The 12,998-nt window shown below is 25.5% G+C and overlaps 1 protein-coding gene across 1 annotated transcript; it reads right to left on the bottom strand.

Moving 5' to 3' along the window:
* Positions 1 to 6,415: 6,415 nt before the first annotated feature.
* On the bottom strand, positions 6,416 to 12,486 carry LOC145828969 (fibrinogen-like protein A). Its single transcript, XM_082936714.1, has 5 exons — positions 12,432 to 12,486; positions 12,074 to 12,239; positions 7,047 to 7,114; positions 6,664 to 6,822; positions 6,416 to 6,519 (listed from the first exon to the last, which is right to left on the bottom strand). The coding sequence occupies exons 1-5, from the start codon at positions 12,484 to 12,486 to the stop codon at positions 6,416 to 6,418; spliced, it is 552 nt and encodes a 183-aa protein (XP_082792840.1).
* Positions 12,487 to 12,998: the final 512 nt, after the last annotated feature.

The following is a 12,998-nucleotide window of genomic DNA, read 5'->3' as shown; positions in this document are numbered from 1 at the left end:
CGTGGAAGCTCTCGATGCCAAATTTAGATATTATTGTTGCTTTGTTAAACCGATTTTTGTTCAAGGTCATTAAAGAATTTAATTAAATCAAGTCATTTAAACTTATTAATTAAGTCAGTTTATTCATTGCCATAATTATTTATTTTAAGTAATAATGCTGTTGTTATATATGGTATTATTTGAACCTTAACGAAATTTGTTAGCACTAGGCGAAAATTTTAAATGACCTAGCAAAATTCTGCATCTTTAATCAGGATGTTGAAGCTCTTGTTAAAACGATTTGTTTGTTTATCAACATAAAAGAGAGTTTTCCATAAAAACTAAATACTATTTTTCAAAAATGTCAAAATCTTTTTAAACTTATCGCCGAATTTGTTGCGACATGATTTTCTCAGAATAAAAAGAGTATCCCAAAGAAAAAAAGTTTAACCGTAACAATTGGGATTACTGTGTCGTTTTATATATATAAACTTTACATTCATAAACTAAAACGCTTAAGTACATTTAAAATGTCAGTTCGTAATCTTAAACAAGATTTTTGAATTACTTCTTTGGAAGTTAGTTTACTTTTTTGTTAAATTGTTTTAACGTAGAGTATAATTGTGTCTCGTTTATGTTTACATAAAAGTTACGTAATATTAAGTCATTATGCAGGTGTATATCAGTAATAAATACATGTTAATCCATAGCAAATATTCTTTAAATGCTAATAAATGATTGCAAACTAAGTTACATAAAACTTTTTTTTAAGCTACACATCATTTATTTATGCATAAACAAAACAAAAAAAATAGTTTACTCATTTTATTAATTTAGCTCTTTTAGGTAGTATAGTGTTTTTTTTTACTGGACTAAAGTTGCTAAAGTTGTTTCGAAAATATTTTATTAAAACTTTGGCGAGATAGATTTTTTCCATTTTATTTTTTATGAAAACAAAGTTCAATCAAAACTTCTCTTGTATTATTTTAGTTAATAGATTGTATAAGCATTCTTTACTTGAGGCAATGCAAAAGTATTTTATCTCAAATTCAGTGCCTCACTTGTAGCTGCTTTACCGATAATTCATCACTGTAGGTAAAACAAAAAGGCCACTGCCCCATATATTGTCTATAAAACTGCCGATGTTTAATTTATTTTTGTTACTTTACATTGAAATTTAAAAAAAAAGCAAAAAAATAAATTTTGGTTGGAATATTTGTAACGTAAGGTATACACCAACAACAACAACAACAAAGAAATAAAACCCGTTCTACACAGAAATGGGTAGAATGGTGAATACTTAAAACTTGTTTAAGTTACACAAATTATATGCGATAGTTTATAAGTTTTTGCAACAACAACTAGAAAACCACTTTTTATTTCAAACAAAAACAAATGCTAGTGTGTATAAGCGTAGTAAACTTTGTTTTGATCTAAATTTGGACAGTGCATATTTTTTTTTGATTAAAGAAAAAAAAAACACTTTTTATTTTTTAGGGTCACATGTCGTTAGGTATTAAACTATTTTTATTATCTTTCAAAGAAAAAAATTACATTTCATCAGAGTTGTAAAGACTTGTATGGATGTTAATCTAGAAAAGACAAAGACAATCAGTTAAATTATTCTATTTGAACTGATAGCCAAAGAGCAAGGCCTTCCATAAAAAAGTCGGTCAAATGCAAAAAAAAAAGAAGTATAAAAATAAATTCAAAATAGATATATACCTAAAACCTACCATACAAAACTACAGCAGAAAAATTTTTGATGTAATGTAAAATAACAGCGGGTGTCCATACAAAAGTCTTATTTGTCATCTATTCTAAACATATTTTTTTTAAATATCTTCTAGAACTTAAGCTTTGGGTGCACTTTTAAATAAAACACCTAAGTTACTAAAATTAAGTTTAGTTGTTCGTATTAATACCTTCTGGTAGTCAAAAATGAACCTAAAATAACAAACTCTAAAACTGTACTATTTTACTAGAACAGATTAATTTTCTATTGAGCATTAAAAAAATAAATCAGTTTAAAAAAAAACAAACTTGACTACTAAAATATGTAAAAATATATCATTATAAACATAATCAAGTTTTTATGGTGTTTTTTAATTCTTTACTTAAGTAATTAATTAATATGTTTGTTAGAATTAAATATAAACAGAAGCACATTGGAAATTTGTACGACGCTTGTGAAAAACTTATTTTTCCTAAGCTTTTACAATTCATTACATACTTCGAAAAAAATAATTGAACGCTAACACTTTTGTTTGTAAATTTTGCCAAGTATATAAAAGTACAAAAAAAAATCACTTTAACTTCATATCTTGGAAAAATTTCAGGAAAAATAGTTTGAACACTTGTTTAACAAACTAAGAAATATTATTTGCTGAAAATAGCATCACGTAATAAGCAGGGCTCATGGTTGTCTGATGACTACATAAAAGTAGTAGTGACAGTTGTGGATGTCAATGACAATTTTCTAGCTAACTTTTGTTAAAACTAACTAAGTTATAGTTTCATAGTAAGAAACTTTTCGAGTCGGCAGGCCAAACTCACCAGAAAAACTTCAATGGACCAAAATCTTTGAAAGAAGTTTCACAAAGCTATGGAAGTTTTAGGAAATTATTTTGAAATTAAAAAGTAAAGTTAATATGAATTAACCATTTAGTAATCATTACTGTGTACTAAATATAAAGTTTAAAGCACACTTCAAAATATTTTTTACTGAATTTTTTTTTTGATATTCAGACTCCTTGCATGGTTAAGAAGTGATCTGTATAAAATAAAGAAAGCTCGTAAAATTTTTTTTTTAAGCATAAAAATACAGTTTAACACCTAATTCATCGTTTTGTTATTCTCTTATTTTTAGCTTAAGCGAAAAACCAGTTAAAATGTTTAGCTTAGTGGGTGCACGACTATTCAAATTCTGACAATTCAAATTCCGACAATTCAAAATCGGACAATTCAAATTCCTACAACTCAAACTCGACAATTCAAATTCCGACAACTCAAATTCCGACAACTAAAATTTGGACAATTAAAATCCTGACAATTCAAATTCAGACAATTCAAATTCCGACAACTCAAATTTGGACAATTCAAATTCCGACAATTCAAATTCCCACGATTCAAATTTGGACAACTCAAATTTGGACAATTCAAATTCAGAAAATTTAAATTCCGACAACTCAAATTTGGACAATCCAAACTACGACAATTCAAATTCGGATAATTCAAACTACGACAATTGAACTATTTATATAAGACGACTAAAATGTACACATATGTTACAATAATTTATGTAATGAGAATTCTAAATTTTATCAAATGTTGCATTTTAGATTTGAGATTTTAAAGTTTTTATAGAATTGTTTTTTTACTTAAAAAAAAATATTCAAGTTTTTTCTAAAATTTTATTAAACAAATTACTAGAAATAATATTTTATAATAGAAATAAATGACTAAATAGATATTATTTAAAAAACTTTGAATAATTTTTGACATAAAAATTAAGTAATCTTTATAAATTTGTATAATTTTTTTGTAAGTAAATAAATTATCATTGTTAGTATTGTTTATTGAATGATAAAAAAAGCGCTCAAAAAGTTTGGTCTAAAGACCTGGGGTACAAAGGAACTTTTTGGTTATTGAGTTGTACACTACATACTTATAAAGTTTTTTTACGAGATATTACACATGATTTTTTATTATTTAAAGATCTAAATTTTTAGTAGAAAAACAATTAATTAAACGAAATGAAAGAAAAGCAAACTAAAATAATATTAACTTAATTTTTTGTTTAAAAATGTACTTAAAGACTTGCTTAGTTATCTACATAACAACTAATAACTTATATAACATTAGATTAATTTATAAAAGGAGACCAAAATACTAATAGCAAGTATGTGCTTATTTGAATGATATATTAATACCTCTATAAAAAAAGTAAAAATGTTAAACGGTGAAACACTTTAACGTTTAATTTAACCAGTATTTTTCGCTAAAAAGGTAATTTTTATTTTATTTAATAATTTTAACTGAACAGTAAAAAAAAATTAACATTTGAATAGATAAATAAACTGTTGTATAGTTTTATAATAATTTTAAAGAAGTAAATTCTACCATAAATGAACTTAACTTTTATAAATAAAAATGTAAAGAAAAGTACTGTAAAATTTCAGCTTTTGATAAGCAAAAAAAAATAAGATAAAAACAATAACAATATTAACAACATTAGCATAAACCGATTTAAAAAGCAATATTAAGTTTTTATATAATCATATAAAGTAAATGTACTATTTGTAAACCATCATTCTATAAATTAATTTATTTAGATAAGATATCATTAAAAAAAAAAATTGTTATCACTGTTTTATAATAAGCTAAATTTTTAAAATTATATTGAACATCATTAAAACATTACTTGACAAGAAACTGCTTAACAAAACCTCTTTTCAAATTCATATAAAATATAAATAAGAAATAAACTGATTACAAATAACTATTCGATAGTCTAAAAAGACTTATGCATTATAGTCAATAATAAGAAGTTGAGAACCGAGTCACGGTGACAAGACCAAGACCCGAGTTCTGATTGCAAAAATTGAAACGAGTATTACAATTTAGTGTTTTGATGTTTTATAGCTAAAATTGATAAAACGTTTTTACCATGTTATTATTATTTTATTTTCTTATGCTAACATAACTAGATAATAAAATTTAAATAATTATCTTTATCAACATTTTAAACTGAAAATGTTTGTATTCTTTAATGAAATATAATTTTATAGTCAAATTTTTCTTAAAGTAAGCATTATATTTTATAATTATTTATTTCAAAATTTAATGTTTACAAACTGTTGGGAATACGTTTTTAGTACTTTTTTATAGTAGTTATGTTTATGATGATATCAATTTAATTTAATTACTAAATAAAAAAATATTGTTTCGTTATAAAACAATTATTCAAATAAGTATAAGTCGAACAATTATTGTTTATATTAGAAAAAAACACAGTTACTTGATAACTTATTACTTTTTTATTAAAACAAATTAAGGGATATTAAATTTTGTCGTTGTAAGTATCTCAGAATAATAGAATAGGTAATTTTAATTTATAAAAACGTTATTATTTTTAAATTTTACGAAATATTATTAATTTTAGTTTAAATGCTTTATTTCATAAAAAGTTTAAATTTCTAAAAAATTTTGTAAAACACTATATTAATCCATAATATTTCCTTTTTCTTATTTTTTTACTTTTTAGTTTTTTTTTTTGTGTAAAACTACGATGCAAATTGTATTAAAAAATTTGTAATGTTGACTTTAGTGGGCCGGTCATTTTCACTCTGAGGGTCGGATCCGGCCCGCGGGCCATACGTTGCATAACCCTATTTTATAACAAAAGGAGATTAAAAGCCAACATAATATCTTGAAGACTTAAAAGCAAAACTTAACAAATTTAAAAACGCATCGCTTAAAAACGACAAGTATGGAGGTATACAATCAAAAGTTAAAATAAAAATGAATTCTTATTGTTAAATTTTTTATAAGAAATAATTTTACTTTGATTATCTTTAGTATTTATTTTAAAATTAAAATTTACTATTTAAAATATTAATAAACTAAACAATTAATGCTGTCAAAGCTCTAATAGCAAAAACTGAAACGAGGTTACTTGCTATAAAAATAAATAACTCTTGAAACTTTATTTCTTATTGTTGGTTTTGTTTATCGGAGCTTTATTTGTCGGCACTTGAATTGTCAAAATTAAAATTGTCAGGTTTGAAATCTTGGAGTTTAAGTTGCTGGAATTTGAATTTTTTGAATTTTAATTGTCTGAAGTTAAATTATCGAAATATAAATTGCCACAATTGAGTTTAAACATTTGAAATGTTAGAGTTTGGATGGTAAGAATTCGAATTGTCGGAATTTAAGTGGTCCGAATTTGAATTGTCGTAGTTTGAATTGTCCGAGTTTGAATTGTCGTAGTTTGAATTTTCCGAACTTGAGTTATCGAAATTTGAGTTGTCCGAATTTGAGATATCGGAGTTTGAGTTGTCCGAATTTGAGTAGTCGGAATTTGAATTGTCCGAATTTAAAATGTCCGAATTTAAGTTGTCTGAGTTTGAATTGTCGTAGTTTGAATTGTCGGAGTTTGAGTTATCGGAATTTGAATTGTCGGAACTTGAGTTGTCCGAATTTGAATTGTCGTATTTGAGTTGTCCGAATTTGAATTGTCGGAATTTGAGTTGTCAGAATTTGAATAGTCATGTAACCAGTTTAGTTATGGAATGTTTACTTTAAATGACGTAATCAATTTATGGAAACCATTAATGACAAACAGTTGTATGATGCAGCCGTTTATTTACAAATATCTCGACATAAAGTGTTAAAACAGAAGAAAATTAGAGAAGAAAATAAATTAATTTTTACTTTAAATTTTCATCTGAACTTTTTTCAATGATTCCCCCAAACAAACCACAGGAAACCAGGTCATCCCGCTAGAACCACTAAACGAGCCAGGTTTTTCATATTTACCTAAAACAAAAGAAAAAACAGTGAGTACGATTTGATCTTTTATTATTATTTTTGAAACATTTTATGTTTTATGACTAAACTTGCACCAAGTAATCAACAAAACTGTAAAAGTCAATTTTAATTAACTTTACAAAAGATATATACCTGTCAGAGAGTTGTAGGAACAGTCACGATACCACCAGCCTCCATTTGCACCCTGACTATGCAACGCGCAGTTTGTTCCTGGCCACTCATCGTTATCGGAGTCGATGGTGGTGAACTTCTGACCTTGTCGCATGTGGCCACCGTATCCGAACCCGTCTCCTGTTAAGTTGAAAATAACTTGACTTATTTTTTATTATATGTTTAGAATTTTTTGATGCCTAGAAATACTTCTTAAAACGTTTTAAACAGATATTAAAAATTATGAACCCAAAATTATTGATTAAGATTTTTAATTAGTTTTCCTAAGTTTCTAAGAAACTTGTGTATTTTCTTAAAACGAATTTAATATGTTATAATCCAAGAAAATTTAAATAATAGCTTACCTGCAGTGCCAGAACATCCTCCATAATAAATTGGAAACTTTTCATTCTCTGACCCAATGTAAAATATCCTTTTAATAAGTAATTGATTTAGTAGATTTGTTACAAAAATTTTATAATAAAAACAGAATGTAGGCAGGACATAATCCTACTAAATTTTCTAATATGATTTAAGTAATAATAAAAAAATACAATTAATTTTCAAAATACAATGATTTCAAGCGTCTGTTGATTTAAACAATTCATGTAAGCAAAAAATTATCCTAAACGTTTTTGTTGTGAACGGGACTTTTCAATACATTTTAATTAACTAAAAAGTTACCGTTCGACGTAAAACAAAGAAAATTATCAACAATTTACTCATATTAGTTGTAATTACCATCAGATTCAAAATTTTTATTCTATTTAAAATACGCAAGCAATACTAAAAAAAATCTTTGTATTATTAATTAGTTAATAAAAAAGCTATAATTCGATGTAAGATTATTTAAAATATAAACAATTTACTCGTATTGGTCATAAGATTTGTCTCCGTTAAAAAAATAAACTTATGTAACTTATCTAAATTTCAATAACTTTAATGATACGAGAACAAACTATGTATTCAAAAACTTGTCTTTTTTAAGTTAAAACTATTACTAGTAATGTATCCAAAAAAAAATGTTGAGACCTCTTGTGTTAATAGAACACTCTTTACACATATTTATAAACTGTCAAAATATAAAACTATTTTCACTTTAAATCAAGAAAAGTACAAATTGTTAAAATTGAATAAAAATAAGTTGGAAAAAATTTTTAATCAAGCATATTTTACAGCTTTTTACAAACAATTACTTAATTTTTTTTTGCAAAGGCTGAATATAAACATATTCGTTATCAAATTAAAATATGTTATAAATTTATGACGTGGTCTAAAACCGACGCAGAAGAGACGAAAAAAAAACAGAATTGAAATCAGCAAAGCCGTAGACAGAGTGATCAAATCTTACGCAATGTACCCTTCAATGTCTTGGTGTTGAAAAAAAAACAACTTATTTTTTTAATACACTACAAAATTATTTTAGTAAAAATATAAAATGTTAAACGTTTCTTCTTCAAAATAAAATCGTGTTTATATTAAATTTCATCGTGTAAACAAATTTTGTAAGTATAGCAGAAATTTGTTCTTGAATGAAAACAAAAAAATAATATATAAACTTACTCTTTTTTATGTTGAAGAAATTCATCTTTTTTTAAAAGAATAAATAGTAAAAATATTGAAATATTAGTCGAAAAACTACATATACACTTTTTATTTTCAATAAGTTTTATGGATTATTTTCATATTGTTATTCAAAACTTTTAATTTTGATTTTAAATTATAGCATGTTTAATAATGTATACTTGTTAATTAGTGTATGTTTAAATTTTTTTCGATCATAATATTTTTTTACTATAAATAACTTAGTAATTGGAACATTTTTGTTATTGTCGTATTAAAATTGATTACTTGTCTTTTTTATTTTTATTTTTTATATAGTAAACAGCCTTGAAAGACTATTATAACCATATGAGTAATTATTATAAAAACAAAACACTATAAATTGCTTTGGAGGTTATAAAATTTTAATTATATTAGTAGGCTGTAATTCAATATTATAACCTTGAAATATTATCTAAATACAGTTAGATTTAAAAATCATTTAGAAAAAGTATGATGTACTTAAAAATATCAAAAAGCATTTTGCTTGTCAGTTTTTTTTAATTTGAGCTTATAGTAGCTAACCCTTTAACCCTTTTAAATGCTTATTTTAAAAATTGAAAGTTATCGGCATAAAAAAAACTAGAGTTGCGATTTGAGTCAGGGCTTAAAGAAAACTTAAAAACTTTTAATTATATAAATAAGGTACAACTTTTTAATTGCTACCTACAATAAAATATTATACAAAGTATTATACAAAGTTTACAAAGTAGACTGTAACCTCTACATTGTCTAAACATTTTTAATTTATAATAAAACGTACAATGTTGAATTTCGACCAAACCGACATATTGGAAGACTACTTTAAGAATATCACTTGGTATCCCCTGATTGATCAGCTTGCAGAACTCTCGCGTCGTACTAAACTGTCTGGAGTAGAGCTAACGATAAATATTGAAGTTCAATCGGTTAATAGTTAAAAATAACTATATACAGTTGTAGCTTTGCATAAAGCTAGACTGACTGATGTAGAACTACCAGTTAAGTTGATTGTTAAGTTGCTTTTTTTTTTAATAAACACTTATAAAGAATTAAACACACTTAAAATATCACTAATTTAAGCACATATCTGAGTTATTTTTGCTTCTAAGCTTACTTACTATTATTTACTAACAAAAAATAATTTTCTTGCTAAACAAGTAAACTTTTTTATGAAAAATAAGTACTAAAACAAAAATTAATCTACTATTTTAATCAAAAACCAAAGCTTACTTTTTAAAACAACTAATGTTCGGTAATGTTCATTTAGACTTGGTTCCAAAACAGAAGACGAAAAGGCAGAAAGATGGGGTATGAAATAATTAAAGTGGTGGAAAGACATGTAAGAAGATTTTCTTATCAAATAAATGAAACAACGTTTTAGACACTTACATCCATAGTAACCTTAACTTTTGATTTTTGATTTAATTTTTGTTAAATTGAAATAATTTAGACACTTATCGCATTATAAAGTGTTTAATTAGTTTCTAACTAACTAACTGAAAAAAAAACGTTCGAAAACAAATAAGTGTCAATGTTTTAAACATACACTTACACAACTATCAGAATTCGACAATGTTTTTGATACTTTAGAACCTAACATTTATTTGGTTTAAAGTTTAAATAAAGAAAACAATACAGCACTAATGTTTTAGCAATTTAAACTAATATTCAGGTTTAACTCTAAAATATTGTTTTAGTGACTCACACTTGTAGGTTTAGACTGTAAAATTAGATTTATAGATAACAACATCAGTTCAATGCCATGTTTAGTTTTTAAAACATAGTAAAACGCTCTGCTACATAATTATTTTTTCTGTTAGTGATAAATCTTCTATTTTCGCATGATTTTCCTTTACATTGAATTTACAATTAGTGTACTATTTTAAAATAATATTTGTTTAATGTTGTAAATGAATTAAGGTTATATTTGTTATATTTTTACTTTTTTTTTTACTTTTCAATTAAAAACAAATATTACTCAGTAAACAACTAAATTGTGTTGTTTTTGAAAAAAAAAAGCATGCTTTATAAATGTTTAAATAATAAAACTAGAAAATGATTGAATTATTTTGTTGCAATTTCTTGGTATAGAACTAATAACCTGTGCTAGCTACTTTAAAATGTTAATTTGTACCGTTAATTTTTTAACGCGATTAGTATTTTTTTCATAAAAATCAAAATATATAAATTGATTAAATAACTATCATCTTTGTCTCAAATTTTATGTCTATATATTATAGTTTATTGCTTCGCAAAATAAAAAATTAAAATGTTTGGTCTTAGGAACTCTGGTGCATAATTAATTTTTCGGTTATCGATTTGCACACCACAGATACCTATGAAGTTAAACGACTTGTTCAAGTTATGTTAATAGCTTGAAGTCAACATTTTTAATATAAGTTTAGTAGAAACTATGATTTACGATATACTACTAAATGTAAACAAAGAAATACACATTTTAAGTAGAAGATAATTATGATTAATAATTTTCAATACTTATTATAGAGTCTGCTTTAATATAGGAAGTGTTATCATCAGAAATACATTAACGTTTAGACTATAAGTTCTAAAACATAACAACTTAATCAGATTAAGAAAGAAAATTATAAAATTTTGTGGATAGTTTATTTAGTTTGAAATCTTTTAGTTTTACAATTATATTTTTTAAACTTTATATGATTTTAGCCGACGTTAAAAATATCTTTTTAATTACATGGAAAACCAGCTTTATTGCATTAACATTTAATAAGAAAATAAAAATTTAACCGTAGTGCTTTAAATGTGTTAGTGTCACTTTTAAACAAAGCGCCACTTTTGCCCAAAGATACTTTTGCAAGAGTTAAAATTTATTCGTCGTCTCTTTTGCATGTATTGATCCTGAGCCTGACCCTAAGAAAAATCCTAACCTAAACCTAATTCCTAACATAAAACTAAATCCTGACCCTAATCCAAATCTTTTTTCAAACTCATAAACTAATTCAAACCAAAGTTCTAACTAAAACACAATTCCTAACTCAAACATAAACGCTGACTCAAAAACAAATTCTTACTTAAATTCTTACCAATCTTAACACAAACCCAAACACTAACTCTGACCCTGAACCTTGACCCTGTTTTTGTGCAAAAGTGACCCTTACCCGCCTGAAATATAACTCTTGTTTAAAAATAATATTCTACTAGTTTTAACACCAGTTTTGAATTGTAATTACAATGAAAACCCTATCTTAAATTAAGACTTGATGTACAATATAGGTCTAAAAATATATACAAGTACAGTAACCTCTCGCATCTTTACGAACTTGTGACATTACGCACTCTCGTTTAGTTACGCATTTCAGAATTCTAAAAAATTCAAATAATAAAATTTTAATTTTTTTTTATACTGCGCAAATTAGGTTTATTGTATATTTTTAATTTAAAATATATTTTTAAATGCTAACTCACCTATATACCTTTATACTTTGTAAACTTATGCACCTTGACTAATTGATAAACATTTAGTTATACCTCAGTATATCAGAAATTTTGTTAACAATAATAGATTAGATTAAAATTCTGAAAGAAGTATGACTGTGTTAAATAATTAAAGTATAATGAAATAATTAGAGTTTAAAACACAAATGAATAATACAGCACTCTCGCCCTATAAATGAATAAACATCTAAAAAGGAAATCTAATGAAACTTTCTAGCAAAATGTAGCAGTGATACTTAATAAATATAGAGCTTACACTTCACACAATTCTCAATTTTTTTTTTAGTAAACATATCACTAATTTTCATTTGACGTTTTATTTTTAGTTTATAACACTTGCTTTGCACAGCAAGCGTTGAACTTTTTGCACGTTGCATTCAATTCTTCGTAATGCTCACCAGCACCAGTTACAGCTTTAGAAGAACACAACTGCGCGTTAAAACTGATGGTCTTCATTAACATTGGTTTAAAACCAACGAATTTAAATTCTTCCTCTTGCTCTGAAAAATATTATTCTTCTGTTTCAAGATGATCCTTTGAAGTTCCAGGCATGTTTGTTGAATCAACTTCACTGTTTGCCGCTTCAACTTCTTCTAAATACTTTCTGAGTATTCTTCAGTTGTTTCATTGTCAATTGTAACAAAACTGTTTATATCTTTTTTTCTCTAAATCAATGTTAATTTTTGAAAAACCTTTTATCAGCCCATCAAACAAAAGTAGTTCTTCTACTTCAGTCACTAGGTTCATCTTTAAATCAGGTTTTATATAAAAAAAATTCTCACAATTTTCTCAGAGATGAGCTTCCATGCATCACAGACTATATTAGCAGCATCAAGAAGGGTAGCAGGCTCAAAATATACTCCAGCTCGCCCTCTTAATTGTGACATTCCTCTTTGCTTCAGTTCACTTTAAGCTGTATTATCAAGTTGATGAAAGTCTAAAATTTTTTTAGAAAAACTTACTTGTATCGCTTTTTAAGCGCAGCAATTATACCGAAGTCACATGGCTGCTTCCAGCTTGTGATATTAGCTGATATTATTACTTTAAATAAACTTAAATCCTTTTTTTATATGTATAGATTATCATTTGTGTTCACATTTATAAATAAAATAAACAAATTGTTAAAAGTGGAAAAGTGCCCAGTCTACCTTTAACTAGAAGCAATATCAAAAAACATTCATTATAGTAAGTATACTTGGTACCTCTCGTATCTTTACGATCTCTCGTTTCTTTACGCATTTTGCCTTTATCGGTATTCA

This window comes from Thalia democratica, chromosome 2, assembly GCF_965202585.1.
Source record: "Thalia democratica chromosome 2, ktThaDemo2.hap1.1, whole genome shotgun sequence".
NCBI classification, from domain to species: domain Eukaryota; kingdom Metazoa; phylum Chordata; class Thaliacea; order Salpida; family Salpidae; genus Thalia; species Thalia democratica.
Note: the sequence above shows the minus strand (reverse complement) of the source record. Positions and strands in the feature narration are given on the sequence as shown.